The sequence below is a fragment of the Thamnophis sirtalis genome, unplaced genomic scaffold (genome assembly GCF_051295495.1).
Source record: "Thamnophis sirtalis isolate CommonGarterSnake01/CBP01778 unplaced genomic scaffold, rThaSir2_p1.2 scaffold_14, whole genome shotgun sequence".
Lineage (NCBI taxonomy): Eukaryota > Metazoa > Chordata > Lepidosauria > Squamata > Natricidae > Thamnophis > Thamnophis sirtalis.
In genome coordinates this window covers 35,994,815-36,021,580 of record NW_028261394.1, presented here as the reverse complement: position 1 = coordinate 36,021,580, position 26,766 = coordinate 35,994,815, and the positions used below count along the sequence as shown (strand labels likewise).

The window sequence follows — 26,766 nt, the reverse complement described above, 5'->3', positions numbered from 1 at the left end:
TAAGCGGTTTACAGAGTCAGCATATTGCCCCCAACAACAATCCGGGTCCTCATTTTACCCACCTCGGAAGGATGGAAGGCTGAGTCAACCCTGAGCCGGTGATATTTGAACAGCCGAACTGTAGAACTGCAGTCAGCTGAAGTGGCCTGCAGTGCTGCATTTAACCACTGCGCCACCTCGGCTCAACAAGAATATAGCAGCAAGCCATCAAGAACCTAAGCAGAGATATAAAGCCCTAATGTCCAAGCAAAAGAATTATTTTGCTCCCCGCTTGCAAAACCATGGAAGGACACCAGCAAACTAGTATCTAAAATTCAGAGTTACAATTCAGAAAAAAATCAGATTCCCATAAACCAGAGGTCCCCAAACTTGGCATCTTTAAGACTTGTGGACTGAAGAATTCTGGGAGTTGAAGTCCACAAATCTTAAAAGGTGCCAAGTTTAAAGACCTCTGCCATAAACAAATGAATGATCTGAGATACTTCAAGAAATCTGTCGTCAATTATTAGTTGGAGAATCACATTTTGGTACAATCCACCGAATCATCCTCATCGTCATTAGGGACTTTCTCCATAGGCCTCAGAGCAACATGGATGTCATTCTCACTATTTTATTAGCTTTCCAACTCTCCTTGCGAGGTAGGTCGTGTTGATAGGCAGACCAGTTGGCTTCAGGATGGCTATTTTCCCAGACCACACTGAGGTGCAAACTAGCCAAATCCACATTTTAGCCTACTGAGTTTTGTAAAAACCCAACCCATGTTTTCCTTACAAAGAATCCCCTCCTCTGTTATTTATCTCTACCGCTTGTGAGCAGTGCTTAAAATACTGGTTGTACTTTTTTTTAAAAAAAATGTGCATTTTATTTATTAGTCAAATTTATAGAGTTGCCCATCTCATCAAAGTGGATTCTGGGCAAACTTTTCCTCCCGAACCAGGGAAGATCCAACAAGAATGGACAGTTCCATATGCCTCTGGCTGAGCAGGAGACATTATAAAAATGCTTCGGAGATGTCCGCCTTCCTTAGCATCGCTTTTGGTGTTTTACCCTTTTCAAAGTGGGAGAGGAAACGGTGCAAAAGGCATAGAGAGGCCAGCTTTCCAAAAGATGTTCTACCAAAGAAAGAAAATGAAACCCGTGTCTCCAAAAGCAGCCCAGCCTAGCCCTCTTCAAAGTAGAAAAAGAGAAAAGTTGTGTTGCAAGTCAACTGGCGGGGGGGCGATCGGTTCATCTTTCCGTGCATCTTCGCCTTGCAAGATGTCCCCCCCACGGTGTAATTCGTTTACCCTATTCTGTCGAAAAGTGTCCGATGATAATCTGCTGAAGCTTTCAGCAGAGCGAGTGAGGCTTGTGGGAGAGGAATGTTCTGTTCACCCACAACAGCCTCGTACGGTGGAGCGGTTTCGGTTGGGAAGGACGATGACGAGGCCGTGGAAGGTGGATGCAGGTCCTGTATCCTGACCCAACCCTCGGAATCCCACCCCGTTGTTGTACTGGTAGATCCCCTTTCTTCCAAGGAATTGTTCGTAGACACATCATTCTGCTGACAAGGGTCTATCAAAGAATAAGGTGGAGGATCTTCTGTTGGAAGGTAGATTTGGGCTGCTCCAGGCCCAACACACTCATCGTACCTGAAAGAAAGCACAACCACAGGCTATTTCCTGCATGATTTGGGCCAATCTATCAATTCAAAACAATAACATACAGATCTCGCTTCGGAAGGGAAGTCAAAAATAATAGAATTGCAACCAACTGATGTAGCAGGTGAAGCAGAAAGTTAAATATGTTTTACACTACAAGACCAACTTTTCCCTGAACTGGATGATTCTTTTTCAAGGAACAAGAAGCTTTAAAGGAAGTTGTCATGCTTAATGTAAAGAATAAAAGGTAAGGGCAAAAGTTCCCCTTGCACATATGTGCTAGTCGTTTCTGGCTCTAGGGACTGTGCTCATCTCTGTTTCAAAGCCTAAGAACCAGCGCTGTCCAAAGATGTCGGTTACCTTCCCTCCAAAGGTGGTTCCTATTTTTCTACTTGCATTTTTACGTCCTTTTGAACTGCTAGTTTGGCAGAAGCTGGGACAAGTAACGGGAGCTCACTCTGTTACACGGCGCTAGGGATTCGAACCGCTGACCTTTCTGACCGACAAGCTCAATATATTAGCCACTGAGCCACCACGCCCCTTTAATGTAAAGAATAGAAGGCTGCTAATTAAATGCAGATCCCCAATCGACCATTAATTATATTAACTGAAATAATAAATAGATTGAGAACTGATCATGTGACCTTTTTTGGTAATAAAACATCTGGAGGGAAACAACCAAGCTCAGAGAGCACCAAGGAAACCTCATTTCAACCCAGAGCTACAAATATTCTTCTTTATCCATAATAAATAAATAGCATTGCTATTTCATGGTTGCAAGTCTTCTTGGCTATTTTTTTTGTTATTAACTCTGTTTTTATTCTATTTACAATAGAGTTTTTCCTTCTTTATTTAGATAACATAATTTTTTTAATATTCTACTCTCTTATTATGGGAAGCGATGGCTTAGTGGCTAAGATGCTGAGCTTGTCAATCAGAAAGGTCGGCAGTTCAGCGGTTTGAATCCCTAGCACTGAGTAACAGAGTGTGTTCCCATTACTTGTCCCAGCTTCTGCCAACCTAGCAGTTCGAAGGCACGTAAAAAATGAAAGTAGAAAAATAGGGACCACCTTTGGTGGGAAGGTAACAGCGTTCCATGTGCCTTCGGTGTTTAGTCACGCCGGCCACATGACCACGGAGACATCTTCGGACAGCGCTGGCTCTTCGGCTTTGAAACGAAGATGAGCACTGTTCATCAGGAACGACTAGCACATATGTGCGAGGGGAACCTTTACCTTATTCTATTATTCTATTTTTATTTAATTTTAATCATTTAATTGTGAGCCATCCAGAGGAAATGAATGATCTATGTTTACTAAATAAATACATAGATAGATAAACAAGTATGAGTCATTACACAGAGCAGCCAAATAAAGTCTCTCTGCCTATTTTTTTAAAAAAAGAAATTCTGTATCTGCTCTTTCTAAAATACTAACTCTAAAATAGAACTGACATGTTTCCAGTGAATTTGGGTCCCCAGGAAACCCATTAAGAGAGGGATATTTATGGACATTACTTTTGATATTTTTCTTTCAAGAAAAATAGACTAGAGTGATTCCATCCGAATGCTTTGGCAGGATCCTGATTAAGGGAAGCAGGAAGAGAAAGGAAGCAAAATAATCCCAAATGAAATCTGTAGACTCGTACGAGAACCGATTAGGGATACATTTGCAGAGATAATCACATTTAGTCGCAAATGAGATTTCTGTAGCTCGTACATCAAAGCAATTAAATTATTAACGTCCCGAAGGCATCTTTCATAAATTAGTGTCCTAATTAGAATTGTATATAAATAGTTTTTCTGCCCTTCAAATTTTAAAATGAAGGGCCGCCACCCACCCCAAAATGGGACACGGCTTCACTTCAGTGGTCAGGAGTGCGAGTTAATCGATTCTCAGAAGATTTGGTCCCAGGTGTTGATGTTGTGTTCTGTAATGGCTGCCTTGTTTGACCCCTTTCCCCAAACTGGTGCCCTCCAGATGATAGGGGATGCTAATCCCAGAATTCCTGAAAGCCCCTTTCACCCGATGCAAATGGACATGCATGGCTTAGGGCAAGCGTTGGCAATACAAAATTTGTATTTGATTGATGGTTGATTGATGGTTTGATGAACGAACCATCGTTTAAAAATCCGCATACGCTTTCCATCTCCCCATTACATACAGTTCCATTTCAAATACTCCCAACTCAGGTTTCTGACTCTAGGGGGCGGTGCTGATCTTTGTTTCAAAGCCGAAGAGCCAGCGCTGTCCAAAGACGTCTCTGGGGTCATATGACCGGCATGACTAAATGCCGAAGGTGCACAGAACCTTCCCACCAAAGATGGTCCCTATTTTTCTTCTTGCATTTTTACATACTTTCGACCTGCTAGGTTGGCAGAAGCTGGGACAAATAACGGGAGCTCACTCTGTTACACAGCGCTAGGGATTCGAGCTGCCGAACTGCCGACCTTTCTGGTCGACAAGCTCAGCGTCTTAGCCATTGAGCTACCCCGTCCCTGCTATCTTTCCCACTACAGATTTTTCTGCAGGTTTTTCTCTCTAAGACCTACCACTAGTTTGGAGAAGTCCAGGCTGAAGCGCTAGAGAACCGCAATATATCAAAGTATCCAATACATTGGACTTGGTTCTGTTACAGGGAGGGGGGGAAACACTGCAATGAAAGAGAGGTGCTAAACTTTCAGTAACATAATATGGAATGGTTAGCAACTGCAAAAGGTAGATGCTAAACCAAGGACTCATCACTGCCCCACAGTCAGTGGGGGAAAGAAAGAAGGAGGAGGTTTGGGAGAAGAGGTTGAAAAAGGGTGAAACCTGGAAGGTTACTGGAGCTGGCATTTGGCAACCTTGCCTGGAGGACAAAAAATGCCAGCTGGTGGAAACAAAAGCTGCACTTTGTAGATACTCTTTATCAGTTAAGCAGATGGCCAACTTCCCACTTAGGCTGCAGGAAGAGAATGGAAAGGTTGTAAAAAGCTCTGATTTATTGGGCCCCATGCCAGGAGTTGAATTTGCTTCCTGTAATTAAGTCAGTGGGAGAAAATCTGTAGCTTCCACCCCTTGAGAACAGAGCATAATAAGACTCTACAAATTACGGGAATGAAGTCCTGCTTAAATAAAAAAAGTACTCAAGAAGAAACAAGGCACCTTCACCTCTACACCAGGGAATATGAAGAAAAAGGAGGGTTGGCCAAGCTCCTCCTGCCAGCCTTCAAGCTGAGGCAGGACTGGATCTAATGAAGCCAAGTCTTAAGAATCCAAGAAGAGAAGATAGATAGATGATAGATAGACAGACAGACAGACATATGATGGATAGATGATAGATTTAACTGAAGCAAAATCTTAAATATCCAAGAAGAGAAGATAGATAGGGAAATAAGTAGGTAGGTAGGTAGATGGGTGGGTGGGTGGGTGGATGGATGGATGCATACATACATACATATGATAGATAAAAATAAATATAAAGGTTCCCCCGCACATAAGTGCTAGTCGTTCCCGACTCTAGGGAGCAGTGCTCATCTTGGTTTCAAAGCCGAAGAGCCAGCGCTGTCCAAAGACATCTCCGTGGTCATGTGGCTGGCATGACTAAACACCAAAGGCACATGGAACGCTGTTACCTTCCCACCAAAGTTGGTCCCTATTTTTCTACTTGCATTTTTTACATGCTTTCGAACTGCTAGGTTGGCAGAAGCTGGGACAAGTAATGGGAGCTCATGCCGTTATGCGGCGCTAGGGATTCGAACCGTTGAGCTGCTGATCTTTCTGATCGACAAGCTCAGCGTCTTAGCCACTGAGCCACCATGTCCCTATGCTGGCCATATGACCACGCAAATGTCTTCAGAAGATACCTCAGCTAGGAAACAGAGATGAGCACCACCCCATAGAGTCAGCTGTGACTAGGCAGGCGAAACCTTTACCTTTTTAAAAAAACCTTTAAAAAAGAATAATTAAACAATTAAAAGAAATTTACCGTGGTGGTGAGTCTGGATGTATGATGTTGGCTTGGGAAAGTGCCTCCAGGTAAGAACTAAAGTAAAATGTTGGTGGGAATTCTTCAGCACAACTGGATCTTAACTCTCCGACAGAGCCACCATAGGAAAAACAGTCCGGAGCTGGGGGAAAGAAAGGTAATATTAGCACAGTTCCAAAAGGTGGATTAAATAAGAATTGGAGACAAAGAATCTTGGAAATTCTATACATCTATATCTATATCTATATCTATATCTATATCTATATCTATATCTATATCTATCTATCTATCTATCTATCTATCTATCTATCTATCATCTATATCTGTATGTATGTATGTATGTATGTATGTATGTATATGTATACATACATATATACATACATACATACTATGTATATAATGGATATATATGTGTGTGTGTATGTTCCAGCATAATTCTGGAGCGCCTCGAGCAATTTCAACCAAACTTGGTACATGGATGACTTACTCTCTGGAAACAAATACTGTGGTGGTAAGACACCCCTAACATCCCTCGGGGTGTGTGTTTTGTTAAGATATAGCCTGTTGTGCTTTAAAATGGCTTCTACTGTACAGTGCAGTGGAGTTGCCATGGTAACGGCTTCACAGTACTCCACAAGGGGGCTCCCTCTGGTAAGGGGGGGGGGGGGAATCCAACATTAGAAATTATGTTTGATCCAGACAGCGCCGGGTTATTAGCTAGTCACGAAGGTTTAGGAATGCAATTGTTAGGATGAAGTGAGAGCTATGGAAAGGAAGGTCGGAAATATTTACATCTCGTATTTCAGGTAGTCCTTGACTTACAACTTCATTTGACACCCACACCCCAAATTTTTTTTCATTGCTAAGCAAAACAGTTGTTAAGGGATTTCTGCCCCATTTTATGATTTTCCTTGCTACGGTTGTTAAGTCAATCACTGCAGTTGTTAAGTTGGTCACATGGTTGTTAAGTGAATCTGGCTTGCCCATGGACTTTGTTTGTCCGAAAGTCGCAAAAGGTGATTGCAAATTCCAGGTCACGGCAACATGTCGCAAATACAAGTCCATTGCCAAGCAGCCAAATTTTGATCATGTGACCATGGAGATGCTGCAGCGGTCATTAAGTGTGAAAGCCGGTTATAAGTCCCTTTTTTCAGCGCCATTGTAACTTTGAACGGTCACTAAAACTAATGGTTGTAAGTCAAGGACTGTTTTCCCCCCGAATTTCTAATGTTGAGGGTACCGCTAGAAAGAGAAAAGAAACACAGAAGACTCCCTTACTGTAGCTGGCATCGCTCCACAGCTGGAGATGTCGAAAGCACTGATTTTTTCGCAGGCTGCCAATCAGGATGGCCACGCAGGATAGAAAGAGGACCACTCCTATGACTACCCCAGCCACAAGCACTGACGAATCCAGCATAATAGTGCCTCGGCTGGTTTCTGTGTAGTGAGTAATCTCGCTGATGAAGTTGCTACGGTTCAGCTGGATTTCTATGTAGCAATGAGACACAGAAAGAGAGGCCCGGTTAAAGAGATCTTACAAAACAGCCCATTTCAAATGTATATTTGCTAGATAAATCTTGGGGGTTTATAGGTGAATTGTAGGAGGTGACCAGGCTCAGCCCGAGGGAGGGATCGAATGCACCATCAGTCTCGGGTACCTTCATGCCCAAAAGAGACCTTAAGTCCAGCCCACCTTGAATTCCTTTGACTCTTACCTACCACCAATTTACTTTGATCATTAATAATTTGGATTCTTTTTTTTTAACTGAATATTTTCATTGTACATTTTTCTTTATCTATACATCACATTTCCAGTTTTTCAATGACAGTATACTGGCTGTAACCAGTCTTTTTTGAGTATACATAGTTTTATACACCCTGATTATAACCAATATTTTCTTAATCATATATTTATAGTCTCTCTTATATACATAATGTTGTACGTCATAGTTATAGACATTATTTTCATAATTGCACAACGTTCTATATATTAATCTCTTTTCTTTCCTCTCTTTACTTCCTTCTCCTCTCTTTTCCTCTTCTCTTCTTTCTCCTCTTCTCCACTTCCCATTCCTTCCCTCTCTCCTACTCCTCTCCTCTTATCCATTTCCTTCTCTCCTTTCCCCTCTCTACTTCCCTCTTCTTCCTTCTCCTCTTCTCTCAAACATTTCTGGCTGTGACGGCCTCCTGCAACACACTGCCAGCAAAAATGGAGTTCAGGAGGGCCGCACGTGGGCCTCCTGAGCTCCATTTCCGTTGCCAGAGGCATTGCGGGCCAGTCCCTCGCTGTTTCCAGGTGGCCCCGTGGCCCAGATCTAAGCAACCCATGGACCAGATCCGACCCTTGGGCCTCGAGTTTGACACCCCTGCCCTGGACCATTTCAGACAAACAATTGTCCAATTTCTTCTTAAAAACCTCCAGTATTGGGCCAAGAATAACCAAGATTGGTTTGGTACATCCAGGAATATTAAATGGGCTAACAGAGGCCAAATCTGCTCAGATTTGTGAACGCTTCTCCTTCAACGCAAAATGCTGGCTTGTCCTTTTTCCGACAGCTGACATTGCCTTTTTTTGTGTGTGCTGCAACTGCCTGATAACAGACTCCGCTGTGCGCTGACATTCTTATTAAAGAGTCTGAAGGAATCAGATTGGATCACTATTGACCTGCATGCTCAGAAATGTCAGAAGCGAAGAGTCTGTGCCAGGGAAAGAGGGTGAGAAATAAATTGTTTGAGATATTTGTGTCTTTAGGGCACTGCGTGGATGTCACGGCCACTTGTAAATGTGCTATTTCAAATTAGCAGGTAAACACATACAGGCTTCCTATTCTTCACACCACCAACCTGTTTTATCAACATGATAAATTCCACTGGAGGGAATGAAATTTGCTTGGGTGGAAAGCAAGCATGACATATATGTCACCAGCTATAGCATTACCTGGGATGGGGCTTCAGGATTCTCAGCCATGCCAGGAAGCAGATTGTATACTTGACTTACAATCTAGCCCAAAATTTGGGGCTGCCAAGCAAGGCAGCTGTTAAGTGAGTGTTGCCCTATTTTACAATCTTTCTTGCCACCATTGTTCAGTGAATCTGGCTTCCCTGTTGACTTTGCTTGTCAGAAGGTTGCAAAAGGTATTCACAAACCCCGGGACACTCGATCTGTCATAAGTACATGCCAGTTGCCAAGTGCCTTGAGTTTTGATCACATGACCATAGGGATACTGCAATGGTTGGAAGTGTGAAAACTGGTCCTAAGTCACTTTTTCCAGTGATATTTTTTTCCAAATATTATACAATACAATACAATACAATAGCAGAGTTGGAAGGGACCTTGAAGGTCTTCTAGTCCAACCCCCTGCCTAGGCAGGAAACCCTATTTCGTTTCAGACAAATGACTATCCAACATCTTCTTAAAGACTTCGAGTGTTGGGGCATTCACAACCTCTGGAGGCAACTTCTGTTCCACTGATTTGTCAGGAAATTTCTCTTCAGTTCTAAGTTGCTTCTCTCCTTGATTAGTTTCCACCCATTGCTTCTTGTTCTACCCTAAGGTGCCTTGGAAAATAGTTTGACTCCCTCTTCTTTGTGGCAACCCCTGAGATATTGGAACTGCTATCATATCTCCCCTAGTCCTTCTTTCTATTAAACTAGATTGTATACTTGATTTATAACCACAATCTAGCCCAAAAATTTTGACTGCTAAGCAAGGCAGCTGTTAAATGAGTGTTAAGTGAGTATTATGGTTAGATTGAGTTTGCAGACCAAATTGGCTTGGTTGAATCAAGGCTTATTAGCTGTGCATAGAAAACCACATTTGCACCAGCCTCTAATCCACAAACTGGTTCAGAAATCACAATAACTATACGCACACCAGCCATGAAGATAAACGCAGCATTTTATACTATCTTGTAGATCAGTGGTTCCCAAACTTGGCAACTTTAAGACTTGTGGACTTCAACTCCCAGAATTCTCCAGCCAGCAGAGAATTCTGGGAGTTGAAATCCACAAGTCTTAAAGTTGCCAAGTTTGGGAACCACTGTTGTAGATTATAACCTTTCAGCTAAACACAACCACTGCACGGATTCTTCACATTGTGCTAAACTCTGCACCTGGCCAGCTGAACAAACCAGAAGTGTGCTGAGTTCATACCTGTGAAGCCAGCACCACGACAACCACACCACATCTGTGTGAATTAAGGTTGATTTTTTTTTCATTGTCTGGAAGTGGATAATATTTGTCAGGCTGAAACATTATCCTGGTCTACGGTGGCTGCTGTTTTTCCCTTTAACATATTTAATTTGTTCTAAAAATAAATGAGCCCAATATAAGCTGGCCATTTTTTTTTAACAACCTGCTCTACTTCTTTCAAATATATATAAAAATACATACAGCCGGCTCTTATTACAGGTGACGTTACCAAGCCAACCCTAATCTGGCAAGAAATATATTTGATTCATCGGCTTTAAATAAAGCCATGCCTCTCTTCTATTGGTGGACTGGCCAAGCAACCTACATGGCAAGGGAGGGACTGGTCTTACAGGGGAGGCAATGGGAAACATTTGCTAATCGATTATAAGCTTTGAAAAGATTATTCTACTTCATTGCAACAATAACACAAACAGTAGTTGTGTTTGTACACTAGGTGAAACCAGGCTTACTCTTGAGTTGTTGATTAATCCCCAGTGGATTGATTCAACACTAAATCATAAACTATGTTTTCAAACCCAATGTGCTAATTTCAACCCAATCCAACCCAAGCATACAGAATAACAGAATTGGAAGGGGCCTTGGAGGTCTTCTAGCCCAACCCCCTGCTTAGGCAGGAAACCCTACACCGCTTCAGACAAATGGATATCCAATCTCTTCTTAAAAACATACAGTGTTGCAGCATTCACAACTTCTGGAGGCAAGTTGTTCCACTGATTAATTGTTCTAACTGTCAGGAAATTTATCCTTAGTTCTAGGTTGCTTCTCTCCTTGATTAGTTTCCATCCGTTGCTTCCTGTCCTGTCCTCAGGTTCTTTGGAGAATAACTTGACTCCCTCTTCTTTGTGGCAACCCCTGAGATATTTGAACACTGCTATCATGTCACCACTACTCCTTCTTTTCATCAAACTAGACATGCCCAATTCCAGCAACTGTTCTTCATATGTTTTAGCTGCCAGTCCCCTAATCGTCTTTGCTGCTCTTCTCTGCATTCTTTCTAGAGTCTCGGCATCTTTTTTATATCATGGCAACCAAAACTGAATGCAGTATTCCAAGTGTGGCCTTACCAAGGCATCATAAAGTGGTATTAAAGTGGTTAAGGCACCAAGCTAGAAACGGGGAGAGTGCGAGTTATAGTCCCATCTTAGGTACAAAGACAGTTGGTCCAGTCATTTTCTCTCAGCCCTAGGAAGGAAGCAATGGCGAACTGCTATGAAAATCCTACCAAGAAAACTTCAGGGATTAGTCCAAACGATTGCCAGGAGTCAATGTTGAAGGGATGCCCTTGTACACAACCACAGACACACATACACACCTGTTCAAAAAGAAATTTCTATGGCAGTGTTTCTCAACCTTGGCAACTTGAATTCTGGGAGTTGAAGTCCAGACATCTTCAAGTTGCCAAGGTTGAGAAACACTGGTCTATGGTAAGTATAGCCAGATGCACTCACCATCTAAGCTCGTAAAGACAAACAATCTCCTTGTCGGCGAGACTTTTCTGACATTCAAAGGCAACGGGACAAAATAGGCATGATGCTGGAGGCTCCCAACTTTTCATTTAATTTTGAAATGAAAAGTATCTTTAAAAAAAGAACAGACAGGTAGGGAAGGCAGCGTGCCTGGTGCTTCGGGACTCCGTGTTACTTAATCGTTGGCCAGAATATCGAATGGGTTTGGAGAGAAAGTAAAGTTGCAACACTAAAGAAGTTTGGCATTGGAAGCCAGTCATTGATTGAGACGGATAGGTATATTGTATTTCCCCCAAAATAAGACATGGCCTTATATTCTTTTGACCCCCAAAATAAGTGCTTGGCCTTATTTTCAGGAGGTCTTATTGTTTTTGAGGTGCAAGATGACCCTTAACCTCAGCCCATGGCCCGCAGATCAGCTGATCCAGAGAGGGCGGAAGTTCTGTCTTTATTTCTGGCACACTTTTGCCAGCCCTAGCGGCGCTGGGCCTGCTGCTCTTTTTGTGGCTGCCACTAAGAGAAGGGGCGTGGTAGCTAGGGTTTGCGGTAGCAACCTCCGTGAGGCCATTCCACGTGGATGGCAGGTGCACGTGGGGAGGCCCCACAGATTGGGCCTCCTTCGGGTACCGTTGGCCGGGCAATGCCAGTTGGTGACTACTCGGGGGAGGTCTTTCTCTGTAGCTGCTCCGGCCCTGTGGAATGATCTCCCCGCAGAGATCCGGACCCTTCCCACTCTCTCGGCTTTCCGTAAGGCCACTAAAACCTGGCTGTTCCGGAAGGCCTGGGGCTGTTGACCCCAAAATATGGTCCAGCCCCACTTGGAATGGAGTGCATGGTGTGTTTTTAAGTCTATCTTTTCTTTTTTTCTATGCCTTTTCATTTATTCGTATTGTGAGCCGCCTGGAATCCTACGGGATTGGGCGGCATACAAGTGTTATTAAACTTTGAAACTTTGAGCATGGGATATGTTCCCCCTAGGAAATGATGGGGACCGGCTGTGCACGGGGTTAAATATTTTAGGGGAGGGCTTATTTGGGGGGGGGCTTATTTTAGTGCATGCGCTCAAAAGCCCAATTAGGCTTATTATCCAGAGATGTCTTATTTTCAGGGAAACACAGTAGAAAGGAAAGGAAATAAAAAATAAATTAAAAATAAGTTAAGCAAACAAATTTGCTTGCTTGCTTAGAGAGTTATGCATATTATAACTGAGTCATAAAGTATTAAACTGCAGGCTGTCTCAAGTGCCATTCTTGGATAAACTGGCAGGGCATCAGTTAAATAAACAAGCACCAGCAAATTATAACACGGTGGCCCAGCTTTACAGACATGCTTATAAAACTTCCTGGACCCAATGCAACCTGACAGTTCTAATGACTCCCAACTCCCCCCCTCCTGCTGTTGCCGGGATCCTTCCGAAATCTGCCTTCACATTTCCTTCGTAGCAATCTGTTCCTGGTTCAAACACAATTTTCATCCCCAGCTTTTCAATCAACTGCTTAATGAAAAGATAAGTGTGGTCAAGGTGCAGATGGCCAGCAGAAATGGAAGGGGAAAAAAAATATTCTATTCTCATTAGCAGTGGTTCAAAGGACACCGTTCCAGGAAATACTGTTGTTAATACTACTGCTGTTAAACAACCTGGGGGGAGGGAGAGGGGATCATTTCTTCCAGAGAAAAACAGACCTTTTATGCCAAATTATAGGATAGGTAACATTTAGAATTCTTCGAAAATCAGATTTGTCACAGCATAATTCCCCAAATTTGGAGATAGGACTCCAGCACAACAAAATGAGGCATGACATGGCCTGTAAATTTAAGATAATTAAGTTTTCTCCTGTGCCACCGGTCTCTTTATAAATAAGAAAATAGCAAAGAGAATCTATGCTAAAATTTTCTTCTCAAGTTGGCTTCTTCCAGATATGCTGGGACTCAGTTCCTAGAAGCCACATGTGGAAGTCTTCATTCATTCTTTGAATGAAGACTTAAGAGTAAGGACTGTGAAGTGAAATAGGCAATAAAGGTAAAGGTTCACCTCGCATATACGTGCTAGTCGTTCCCGACTCTAGGGGGCGGTGGTCCTCTCCGTTTCAAAGCCGAAGAGCCAGTGCTCTCAGAAGACGTCTCCGTGGTCATGTGGCTGGCATGACTAAACGCCAAAGGCGCACGGAACGCTGTTACCTTCTCACCAAAGGTGGTCCCTATTTTTCTACTTGAATTTCTCCATGCTTTCGAACTGCTAGGTTGGCAGAAGCTGGGACTAGTAATGGGAGCTCACTCCATTACGTGGCGCTAAGGATTTGAACCGCCGAACTTTCTGATTAACAAGCTCAGCGTCTTAGCCACTGAGCCACCGCGTACTATAATAACAGAACAGAATATTAAACATTGTCCCTATCAACAATTACTTTTCTGAATTTCCACCTAATAAAATGCCTCGGCCACTCTGCCTCCCTGAATTACTTCCTTTGAAACACATCCATTATTACACTGATGGGCATAAAGAATCCTTTCTGAACAGATGCTGCAGGGTACCAGATTCCTTTTAAAAGCCTGGACAAAAAAACACCAAGAAACCCTCCTTATCATGTCCTTCCCTTCATCCATTAAAGAATTCAGGATATTATGTTAGGCTTGAATGATTCAGCAGACTAGAGGTAATTTGTAAAGCACTTCCTGGTTGATTCTGTCATAAGGCAGTTCTGCCAATATCCTCCTACCAACATTTCTTTCATTCATGAAAGCACTTACAACCCAAACCAGCGGAACTGAGAATATGATTTATAGAGTCTTGAAAATGATGTCAATGAGCACTGCGCATCCCTTGCAGTTCTCTCTTACTACCTGGTAGGATGCCTGTCCAACACACTTAAAAAAGGTATATTAAAAAAATCCCACCTTAATTAGGAAGCTGGCATTGTGCAGAGCACAATGCCATTGTATGTCATTGTTTCTTACTTCTAGTAGCAAAAATATGGGTAGTCTTCGAGACTTGGACTGTATCCAGGAGTCACACTAGGCAATTGAGCCATTTCCACATGACCTGCCTTCATAGAAATCTGAGGATCTGGTGGCAGGACAAGGTGCCAGACACAGACGTCCTCCAGAGCAGGCCTGCCATCTGTTCACACCTTGCTGATGAAAGCCCAGAGATGTTGGGCAGGCCATGTTGCAAGGATGCTAGACCATCTCTTCCCCAAACAGCTCCTCTATGGTGAGCTGTCTCAAGGAAAGCGATCACACGGGGGACAAAGGAGGTAAGACAAAGACACGTTGAAAGCCTCCTTCAAGTCCCTGGATCTCGATATCACCTCCTGGAAAACCTGGCACAAGATCGATCAACATGGCGCACGCTGATCCGCCAAGGCTGCCAGACATCTGAGGACAGAAGAACAACCACAGCACAAGAGACGCGAGCACTCCACAAAGCCAACGCTGCAAATGCTGCAACAATGGGGCCCACACATCTGCCTGACATGTGGCAGAACATTTCGTGCCCGTATAGGACTTACCAGCCACCTGCGGACACATCGTGGCCAGCCCACAACCTGTTAGATCTCAAGGTCCTCTTCGAACAAAAATATAGGTAGTCTTCGACTTAATGACCACAATGGAGTCCAACATTTCCACTGCTGAGCAAGACCGTTGTTAAGTTTTGCCCCGTTTTGCGATCTTTCTTGCCACCATTGTTAAGGGAGTCCCTGCAGTTGTTAAAAGTTAGCAACACGGTTGTTAAGTGAATTGGGTTTCCCCCCCATTGACTTTGCTTGTCAGAGTCCGAGCCGAGGTGGCGCAGTGGTTAGAGTGCAGTACTGCAGGCCACTTCAGCTGACTGCTATCTGCAGTTCAGCGGTTCAAATCTCACCGGCTCAAGGTTGACTCAGCTTTCCATCCTTCCGAGGTGGGTGAAATGAGGACCCAGACTGTGGGGGCGATATGCTGACTCTGTAAACCGCTTAGAGAGGGCTGAAAGCCCTATGAAGCGGTATATAAGTCTAACTGCTATTGCTAGAATGTCGCAAAAGGGGATCCCATGACCCCAGGATACTGCAACTGTCATAAATACACGCCAGTAGCCAAGCATCCGCATTTTGATCATGGGATCACAGGGAGGTGACCGTGATCATGTGAAAACAGTCAGAAGTGACTTCGAACAGTCACTAAATGAATGGTTATAAATCAAGGAACACCTGTAAGTATCTTTAGAAAAATTAAATGACCAGTGATTTCAGCCAGCTTTGTTTGCAAGCATATCCATTGTCCAAGGTTTTTACGGTAAAAGTAAAGGCTCCCCTCACACACACGTATTAATCATTCCTAACTCTAGGGGGCGATGCTATCTCCATTTCAAAGCGGAAGAGCCAGCGCTGTCCAAAGACATCATGTGGCCGGCAGGACTAAACTGTGACCCGTCAAAACCGCGCTTGACTAAACCGCGCCCGATTAAACCGCGTCGCTGACGTCATCAACAGGGCAACAATAGCCAGCGCGGAGAAAGAAGGGCGCTTTAAATAACGCTTTGAAAGCAAGCCGATTCAACTTAAGGTAAGGGTTAGGTTTAGGGTTAGGTTAAGGGTTAGGGTTAGGTTAAGGGTTAGTATTAGGTTTAGGGTTAGGTTTAGGGTTAGGTTAAGGGTTAGGTTTAGGATTAGGTTTAGGGGGTTAGGTTTAGGTGTTAATATTAGGTTTAGGGTTTACAGCGTGCTTCTGTCTCCGCACTGTTGTCGTCCTGTTGATGATGTCAGCGACGCGGTTAGTCGGGCGCAGTTTAGTCGAGCACGGTTTTGTGGGTGAACCGTACTAAACGCCAAAGGCACACGGAACGCTGTTACCTTCCCACCAAAGTAGTCCCTATTTTTTCTACTTGCATTTTTTACGTGCTTTCGAACTGCTAGGTTGGCAGAAACTGGGACAAGTAACGGGAGCTCACTCCGTTACGTGGTGCTAAGGATTCGAACCGCCGAACTGCCACTCTTTCTGAACGACAAGCTCAGCATCTTAGCCCCTGAGCCACCGCGTCCCTGTTTTATTTATGTAAATCGACCCAGTATACTTAGAAAGCATTCTGAAGGATAACATGGGATGACCTGAGCCAGTGAAATAACCATGCTGTGAATGTAGAAATCTCCTTTACTAGAGTGCCTATTGACCTGCTGTCAGACTTTCTGAAAAGACATGGGGCTCCTGCCTTATCGAGTCTGGCATTATCCGAGTATAAAATGTTCTGTCTTAAAAAGGAATGGGTTCAGGATAAAAGGTTGAGAAGCCTCTTTTATAGCGCAGGCAATTGAAATTGGTTTAAGCCTGAAAATGCCAATTGCACTGCAAAAGATGAAGATAAGATTGGCAGCCTAAATCATGTCCATGATGATCCAGGTTAGGGTTCAGTATCCAACACCAGTCAATCACACAAGACTTAGGATTTCATTAGATGAAGTCAAAGCACGGTAGGCTTTCCTTGTCTGGGGTCCTTATTAGCTGATCTTCTGAAACAAATTGCTTTTCGATAGTGGAGTTTCTGTTTAGGTCCCCGCCATAACCCAACGTTTTCTTTGCGAGACCATTTGAAACCACATGAGACTTTATGTAGACCCTGGGTGGGTTCCAGATGCCACTACTGCCAGTTCGCTCGTGTGTGCGCTTGTGCGCGCATGCACAGTGCAATTAAAGTTGTTCTACGCATGAGCAGAACTGAAAAACAAGATGGCGCCACCGTTGGCGCTGATCGGGGAATCAGTTTGGAGGTGTGGTGGGGCTGGGTCGCTGCCAATTTCAGTGACCCAGGCCATCAAACCACTACTGGTTCGGCCGAACCAGTAGGAACCCACCACTAAAGTAGACTAAGGTTCTCAAGATCACCAACAAGGAAGATACTTTGCTGAGAAGGAGCTTGCAAAGAGCAATGGTGATTGTGCACCCATATTGGAAACATATAGCAAGCAAGCTTAGCAATTTTCGAAAAAAACAGATCTTTTCACCCAAATAATCCATCCTTATCACACAATAAGATAAAAGGTAAATGTTCCCCTCACACATACATGCTAGTCGTTCCCAACTACTGCTCATCTCCATTTCAAAACCAAAGAGCCGGCGCTGTCTGAAGACGTCTCCGTGGTCATGTGGCCGGCATGACTAAATGCCGAAGGCGCACAGGAAGCTGTTACCTTCCCACCAAAGGTGATTCCTATTTTTCTAGTTGCATTTTTACGTGTTTTCGAACTGGCAGGTTGGCAGAAGCTGGGAGAAGTAACAGGAGCTCACTCCGTTACTCAGTGCTAGGGAGTCGAACCGCCAAACTGCCAACCCTTCTGATCGACAAGCTCAGCGTCTTAGCCACTGAGCCATCTTTATCACACAACAGCCTAAATATGGACCAGGAAAAGCACTCTCTAATTTCTCACAATTTCTTTTTAAAGAAAAGGTGAGCAATCAAAAGGCAGTTCCTGAAATGTTTCCCTACAATTGTGTTTCTCTTAGCTATTGTGCCTTATAGTTTCTGAGAGTATGCTTAGCCTTGCAATGTCTTTTCTTTCCTCTCTCTTTGTAAGCTAACATTTTATGAATGCATGTTATCTGGCCTAAAGCTTCTTCTCATTATTGAATGGCTGGAAGTCACTTCTCATTATGCAGTGCTTTCTAGCAGGAATGACAAAATCCCTTGGCAACCACACTATTTGGATAAAGCTCACTTATAAACTCTCCGCTATCACATTATTTATACATACTTGTGTGCGTGCATGTGTAATGCTGAGTACTTTTCCCAAATTCTCCATTTAAGAAAAAGAAATCAAAAGATCGAGTAAAGGATGAGCAATGCCTTGCTGGGTAATTACCAGACACAAAAAAGATCCTGGAATTGTAGAATCAGCAATGAGAAATGACTGCCTAAATAACTAAATACATTGTTAGAATATTCATGACTGGGAGAGACATGGTAACAAGGTCAGCCAATGAATAGGCATAACAATTAAGTCAGCCAATGGGAGCTTAAACAGATCTGAGTCTGTGCAGAGAATCAAAACTGAAACTACTCTGTCTGCTCTGAACTCTGAAATGAAACGAACTGCTCTTTCCTGCTTGTGTTCTGCTGGTAACTTCTGCCACGTTGAAAGAATCTACTATTGGCATTGTACCTTTATTCATCTGTTATTATGTATATAAAGAAGTTACTGAATCTAGTAACTTTTGTGTGCTGTGTGAATCTGTGTGTGCTTTCTGGATTTGATTTTTCTGCAACAAACTCTGACATAAATAAAAAGCAAATGCGATTTCAAGCTGCATCAGCAGAAGGAGAGCTTCCAAATACTAAATTAATCAATTTGCCATGACTAGTCTAAATTTCAGCAACTATTGAGAGAAACTCAACCCAGTTTAGAGAAAAGCAATGAAAACAACCGAAGGACACGGAATTAAGTCCTGGGGAAACCTTTAGGTGAAACTGGACATTGAAGAGAAAGTCTTGAACAGAAAAGGAAGAGGGAATTGTTGGACCTTACACAAAAAGCAAGTTGGGAAGAAAATTGACTTGTTTGAGTTGTTGGTACTAGAAGAAGCTCCTGCATATTGCAAGTATTGTAGTGTTTAACACCAAACATGAACTATGGTAGCGCAGTGGTTAGAATGCAGTATTGCAGGTTAACTCACTGTTCACAGTTCGATCTTGACCGGCTCAAGGTGGATTGAGCTTTCCATCCAAATGAGGACCCAGATTATTGGGGGCAATATGCTGACTCTGTAAACCATTTAGGTCTGTAAAGCACTAGGAAGCGGTATATAAGTCTAAGTGCTATTGCTATGTGACTAGAAGGCGAAATTATGAAACGGTGTCTCATTTACTTTGACCGTGTCATGCGGGGGGATTCACTGGAGAAAGCCATTATCTTTGGAAAAGTTAGCGTTAAAAGGAAACCAGGCCACCAAAGAATATGATGATGGTTTGATATCATCAAAGCTGAGACAAGCCAAAGCATAGAAAAACTCAAAGAAGGTAGCGCAAGATCGGAAGATGTGGAGAGATTTAGCCCACAGAATCGCCAAGAGTCAGTGAATGATTAACATCATCTTCACCATTCAAACGTTAGACAGGTTGTCATATAGAAACAAGTTGAGACTCTGTCTCCGCGGTCCCATAATGCAAGACACAGAAGAAGCTCTCAAAAGACAGAGTCTGGCAGAATTTTAACAGTAACAGCAGATTGACAGCATAGCCAATTATCTGCCTTTCCCTAGTTCAGGTTTCTCAGTAGTAACTGTAGAGTGACGTTGTAACCAATTATCTTCCTTTTACTACTGCAACTACCATGCTCGAGTAAAACCTGAGCAGAAACTAGTTGAAGATGCTTTAATTTGGATTTCCCAAAGTGTGCTATGGGCTAGTTTAGACCTAAATGGACTTTCTCATTTGTGGAATTCTCTGACTCCATTTCTCCTCCAGCTGAAAGTGATGAAGTGATGAATTCCATGCTACCTTATTGTTCAGTTTGAAAGTCAGGATATAAATGGATAAATGCATTTTTAAAAAAACATCAAGGAAGAACTGAATCTATACCATAATAACCATGACACACAATCTGTCAAAAAAAGGAAAAAACTTGTACAGAGGAAGGATCTTTTCCATTTTTTACCTAAGATACTTTTCCTAAAATCTACCGTGATCCAGCACTCACCAAATACTTTTCACAAGTCGGTAGGAGATGGAAATAACCAAGTTCCAAATTATTAATACATACTATGCATTAAAAGGTACTTCTGGAGGTTTTGGGCAAATTGGCTTAACCCGCATTTACATTTCCCACAGTTGTATAGATGCTTTTGTGGCAACTGGGATGATTTCTTTTGGAAATGGAATATGGCATGGACACTCTTTCCAGAATGATTAATACTCATTTGCAAGATGACAGTATGCACTGTCATCTATTATTGCTTCTATGCAAGTCTGCGGTCTCCATTTTGGATAATCTGAGTTTTCATGACCTTGTTAGAGATTTAAATTGTTTATACATTTTAGGACCCTTCAAAATCTGTTTGTCCTTACAACTTTGTACGCATGTATCCACTTGAAGGAAACATGCAGGATTTGACTGCATGAATGCTCAGTTTGAAATTGCTAAGCCTTTGAGACAATCTTTCCCAACTTGGAACACTCTGGATAAATGGATCAACCTACAGAATCCCCGAGATATTTCCTGGACTTCTATTTCCTAGATATTCTGAAAGTTGGAAGTCCATCCATGTGGGAGGAATTAAAATTGATGTCAGGGTGTCCAACTCAATTTCATTGAGAGCCACATCAGGGTTGTGTTTGACCTCAGGAGGTCAGGGCAGACATGTCCAGCTCAATGTCCCTTGTGTCAGGGACGCCTGTCGTGGCCCAAGCACTCTGCCAGTGAAAACGGGCTCCTGAGCAATTCAAGAATGGACATTGAAAGTCACAAATTTAGCCGAGATGGCTAAAATATGTGCAGATCTTAAGGACCACTCAAACAAGAGATATAAACGTGACTGGAAAAAATGGATCGATTATAAACAAAATAAATATGGGACTAAGAAATTCCAGATAGCTTATGATTAAGATCAGGAACGATATAAATTGTTTAAAGTTAGCCTAGCAAGGAGGAGCTAAGTTTAATGTAAAGATGTTATCAATTTTCTATTCTTTTTTTCAATATATTTTAGACTGTTTTTGTTAAAGATTTATACCGTGTATGGGTTCTGGGAAGTCGGGGGAGAGAAGGCTGGGGGGGTTGTTGGGGGGGGGGAGGGATGAATATTAGGCTTGATGAGGGGTTAGATTTTAATGTAATGATTGCACATGTATACTGTCTTCTCTTATTTTTTTTAAAAAACTAAGATATGTTAAGTATATTGATATGGAAGCATAAATACCATCAACATAGAATGGAGTTTGCTCAGAAGCTGAAATACACCAATGAGAGGAAGAGTGGGAAACAGAGGAGAGAAGAAAGATAGGAAGAGAGGGATAGGAGAGAGGGTAAGTGGGGGGAAGATGAGGAGGATAAGGAGGAGTGGAACGAAGAGAGAGGAGAAGGAGAAAGAAGGGGAAGTAGAGTAGAAAAGGATGATGGGGGGAAGAAAGGAGGTAGGAGAGAGGCAGAAGAAAGAGGTGTATGGAGAGCAGAAGAGCTAATAATGGGTTTTTATCTTTCTGGGCGTTGATGGCCAAGAGGAACTGATGTAATTACTACTTAATACAATAGGATATTGGCTATGTAATAGTATACATGTGATTATATGTTATGAAAATGGAAAATAAAAAAAGTATATTTCAAAAAAAAGAAAGAAAGAAAACGGGCTCCTGAGCTCTGTTTTCAGCTGCGGTGGCATCCCGCAACCCTCTGCCAATGAAAATGGAGGAGTGCAGGAGGACCGTGGATGCCCCCCCCCCCGAGCTCCATTTTCACTGTCAGTGGTACCATGGACTGGTCCTTTGCTGTCTCCAGGGTGACCTCACGGGCCAGACCTAAGCATCTCGTGGGCCGGATCTGCCCCCCCAGGCCTTAAGTTTGACACCCCTAGTTTAAGATGTCATAAAACTCTTGGACTGCGACTACTTTCTTCAGATCAACAATATCAACTGGCAACCTACAATGAAGGTTGTTGAGGTTATGTTTCTTCTCAAGGAAATCTATCCCAACGCTCAACAAACCAAAACTTTTGAGACTGACGTTAAAATGGATTGTGTTGCTACTACTCTGCCTTCCACATTGTTTTATCTCTATGCACTTTATAGATGAAAAAGGCTCTTACTCAAGGTTACAATTCTGTTCTCTACAATACGAAGTACAGAAGACATGACACACTGCATTTGTAACTTCACCGTTGTTAACATATCATTTCCCTTGACCAAGAAGCCCTCTACCCTTAGCTGCAAGTAAGATGGAATAATTAAATACCATTAAAAGGTACTTAATTTGCATGAAGTAACCTTGAGTATACTCTTAATGTGCCTCATTTGCAAAAGCACTCCCAATTGTTTAACCTCCTTGACTTCCCTTCTTGCAAAGACAATGTTTTTTTATGAATTTTTTTAAAAATACTCTTAATGGTATGAAAACCCACCAGATGTAGCTTAATTTGGATGTTTTTCTTCTGATGAGATCTGATTGGTGTTTTTATCTGAATATCTATGCTCTGCTAGCATGTTTTGAGAAAGATTTCCTTATGCAGAGGACTTTTGATCTGGAATAGAACAGGGCTCTCCAACCTTGGCAACTTTAAGACTTGTGGATTTCAACTTCCAGAAGGAAATTCTGGAAGTTGAAGTCCCATAAGCTTAAAGTTGCCAAGGTTGGAGACGCCTGGAATAGAATATGAACCCTCTTCAATGTTCTGGAAGTCAGCTCTGTTTCTTCTTAATGTTCTTCTCAACAAAATATTCAAGAAACAGCTCACTCAAGGTTGACATCATGGGAAGCATGGTGCACCCAACCCAACTTCATCCTGTGATAAGTAGCAGAAATCTCAGCTGAATGTCTATGTGTGAACCACGCTTGTTGCACCCAAGGGGATAATTCACCTGAACATGTCACTGGGATGGAGACGTATTCTTTGCCACAGTCCTTCCTGTAGTAGCAGAGAAGGCCAATTCATCAAGCGGACGCTATCTTCGCACTGAAGTTTTCCTTGTCTGCAAGACAGGAAATTCTTTTCATCTAAAGAAAGAAGAGAAAAAAACAATAAGAGGGAAAGGGAATTTTTTTTAAAAAAGAAATAAGTCAATAGCAAGCAGAACAACATGTGCATTAGCAAGACCCCAGATTTCTTGAGAACTTAATGCTTGGGTGTGGATGCGCAGAAGGCAGAGGAGAGGAGAGGAGAGCAGTGGAAATCTATTGGCCGATCCTTGGAACGGAAGAGCCACTGCTGCTAGCAAAGCCCCACCTTAGCTCTGAGGATAAAAGGCAAGGGGTGGAGATGAATAGGAGTGGCAGGCAACTATTCATCTCCCTGCTGGACAGACTGGTTAGCCTGCTGTGTGTGTGAGAGAGACTTTTTCCCCGGGCTGCTGGTGCTCCTAATAAAATGGAACATTCATTTAACTGTAGAGCAGTGTTTCCCAACCTTGGCAACTTGAGGATGTCCGGACTTCAACTCCCAGAATTCCCCAGACATCCTCAAGTTGCCAAGGTTGGGAAACACTGCTGTAGAGGGCTTGTCATCTTTGGGAGCCGGCTGGGGAATTCTGGGAGTTGGAAGTCCACACACCTTAAAAGTCACAAAGGTTGGGAAACATTGCTCTAACTTACAAATAGAAAGTCCTTCTCACATCTCTACAGATTCCTGGGAATGGGCTTTGATATAAGATTAGGGCCAGAATATGCACAAAACTTTCGATTTGTGTACTGTCTGCCTAATTCCCTTAAGGCCCAGGTGGAAAAGATGCCAGCAATCTTCTTTGCTCCCAGCCCTGGTGGTATCCAAGAGATGCTTGCCCGGTCTTGCTAATGGTTCTTGTGGTAGGAAGGCATCAGGCTTAAAGAGCCTTCAGCAGTTTCAACTTGGGAGGTCTGACAGGAGCTCACAGTTTATTTTGCTATAAAGGCAGCAGAGAGACGACATACGCCTTGCCTCTGTGATCTGTTAGCATGGCATTGCTTGAATCCAAGGAAATGTATACATACGCACTGCAAGATAATACAAACAGACTGATGGAGTGGTTTTGAAAATATTCAGCGTAATCCTATTCTCTTTTATTTAGATGCAGTGCCTCCTCCTAAATTTTGAATGTTTTTATTCTTGAGTCAATGGAAAAGACTGAGGCTACGTCTTACCCCCTATAACCATGATGGTGAACCTATGACACGGATTCCAGAAGTGGCACAAAGAGGCATCTCTCCAGGCACGTAAGCCATAGCCTGTTGCTCTTCTGGGTTCTGGCGTGCCAGCCAGCTGGTCTTCATGTGCTGCCGGAAACTGGAAGAGCAGCTGTCCGGTGTGCATGCGTGCAACAGGAAGATGATCTTCCAGTTTCCGGTGCATGCATGCTCACCGGCCAGCTAATCTTAATGTGTGCATGCGTGCCAGAAACCGGAAGATCAGGTGGCCAGTGCTCATGTGCATGCTGGAAAGCAGAAGAGCAGCTGCATGGTACATGCATGCATACTGGATGGCTGCTCTTTTGCTTTCTGGCACACATGCGTGCACGCTCCTATTCAACACTGCCCTATAACAAAGCACAGTTCATTTCTTTAAAGAAAGTATTTGTTAAACTGTAAACACCTTACAAGTAACTCTTTTTGAAAAAAAAAGAAAGAAAAATAATGCTATTACCTTGCAGCATTAAATATAAGCTTTGGGACTACACAATTATGTCGAAGTTGTATTCAACACAACAGGCTTTAAAGAAGAAACCCAGCCATCTGTCCGTCCATCTGCCCATCCCTCCATCCATCAAATATTGTGAACATAACCCTTTCAACTTGAATTAACGGAAGCCTATTCTTCTATAAAGTCAGGCGGGAAGAAAAAGGAAAGGCCAACCTAGATCCTGATTCACAAAAGGGGCGTTGCTTAGACTAACCATCTGGATAGCTCTAAAGACATGTTTAATCTGATGTTTTGGTGTCATTCTTTTGATAGCCAAAGGCCCCGTGCTAATCAGCATAATTGTTTATGATTTATAATTTTTCTTAGGCTGCTGCTCCAGCAGAAAACGCTTGCAAGGCCCTCCCCCTCCCTCGCATTTCTCCGTATCACCCACTCTGATGGCACATGTCTCTCCGAAAGCCTTAAGCATGTACATGCCTGGCAGCAGAGGTTTGCGCAAGACCTGCAATGGAATAATCTTTGTGCTTTTAGCATGCAGGGGATAATGTTCTTGGAGGATCTAAATCATTAGTTGCCCAAGTAAAAGTTTAATTTCAGTAACGGGGATATTTCTCTTACTAGCACAAATCCCTCTCTCTGCTAAATAATTAGCTCTTTCTTTCTTTCTTTCTTTCTTTCTTTCTTTCTTTCTTTCTTTCTTTCTTTCTTTCTTTCTTTCCTTCCTTCCTTCCTTCATTCCTTCTTTCTTTCTTTCTGAGCCATTGCCAATTCCTGGCGATTGCCTGGAAAAGTCCCTGCAGTTTTCTTGATAAGATTTTGGAAACACTTTGCCATTGACTGGTTCCTAGGGCTGAGAAAGAGAGAGAGAGGGAGAGGGGGAGATGGGAGAGGGGGAGGGAGGGACTGATCCAAGGTCATCCTAGTGCAGTGTTTCTCAACCTTGGTGACTTTAAGTCCTGTGGACTTCAACTCCCAGAATCCCCTAGCCAGCATAGCATTCAAGAAATGCTATGGGGCATTCAAGAAAGAGCATAGCTGGCTGGGGAATTCTGGGAGTTGAAGTCCACAGGACTTAAAGTCACCAAGGTTGAGAAACACCGTCCTAGTGTCTTTGTAACTAAGGCAGGAATAGAATTCATGGTCTCCTAGTTTCTAGCCCAATATTTCTCAAACTTGACAGATAGGTGGACTCCTAGAATTCTCCTGCTAGCAAGGGTGGCCAGGTCATGTCTGAAGTTCAACTCCAGAATGCTGGCTGGGGAGTTCTGGGAGTTGAAGTCCACCTATCTGAAAGTTGCCTAAGATTGAAAAAAACCCTTGGGCTAGAAACTGAGATGTCAGGTTTCCAAGTGATGAAACCCATTCAAGAAAGAAATGTCCAAAGTCCATCTTTGAAAACAAACTTCATTTATTTAGGTAGACATAAAATTGGCAAAGTCTAAAATCCCTGCTGCGCTTATATTTCTAGATGCCGAGAAAGCCTTTGATCGAGTGAATTGGCAATTTTTATTGAAAATAATGCAAAAAATTGCAAATAGGAGAGCATTTTTTACAATCAATTAAAGCAATATATCAGGAACAAACAGCTCAAATCATAGTCAATGGAAGTTTAACAGATTCATTTAAAATCAAGAAAGGTACAAGGCAGGGTTGTGCCTTATCCCCATTATTGTTTATCATAACTTTGGAACTATTGTTGAATAAAATATGGGGCTCAGATGATTTACAGGGAGTCAAGATTAGGCATCAAGAATATAGAGTACGTGCTTTCGCGGATGACTTGGTTATAACATTAACCCAACCACAGGAATCTAGTAAGGTTTTAATGAATATGATTTATCAATATGGCAAGGTGTCCGGATTTAAAATAAATTTAGGGAAAACAAAGATGCTAGTTACAAATATGAACACTAAACAAAGGGAAGAATTAAAATTGGCAAAGTCTATTGTAATTCCAGATCTTGACACAAACCGGAATTACACCACATAATATTGTAAATTAGAAACATCCCACAAAAGTCACATTCTCCAATAAACACTTCAATCCACATTGCTCGGCTCCACCTTCGGTTCTCAGCAGGAGCAGCCTTTGTTCCCACAGGAAAGGTCACCTAGCCAAAACAATCCTCACTATCTAGTCGCTCCTTCCCTCCACCTTAAGAATGTGGCGAGCCCGGAAAAACCCCTTACATGGT

At 42.8% G+C, this 26,766-nt stretch overlaps 2 protein-coding genes across 8 annotated transcripts in view; one reads left to right on the top strand and one right to left on the bottom strand.

The window, feature by feature from the left end:
• TK2 (thymidine kinase 2) overlaps positions 1–26,766 on the top strand; it is a 116,216-nt gene that overhangs the window by 28,474 nt on the left and 60,976 nt on the right. The gene's annotated exons all lie outside the window — the stretch shown is intronic.
• BEAN1 (brain expressed associated with NEDD4 1) lies at positions 682–22,956 on the bottom strand. Of its 2 annotated transcripts, XM_087729515.1 has the most exons (4): positions 22,821–22,956; positions 6,888–7,097; positions 5,610–5,751; positions 682–1,631 (listed from the first exon to the last, which is right to left on the bottom strand). In XM_087729515.1, the coding sequence occupies exons 2-4, from the start codon at positions 7,024–7,026 to the stop codon at positions 1,283–1,285; spliced, it is 630 nt and encodes a 209-aa protein (XP_087585641.1). In that variant the 5' UTR covers positions 7,027–7,097; positions 22,821–22,956; the 3' UTR covers positions 682–1,282. The 2 variants fall into 2 exon arrangements, with proteins under 2 accessions (XP_087585641.1, XP_087585642.1); XM_087729516.1 differs by lacking the exon at positions 22,821–22,956 and having other exon boundaries at positions 6,888–7,123.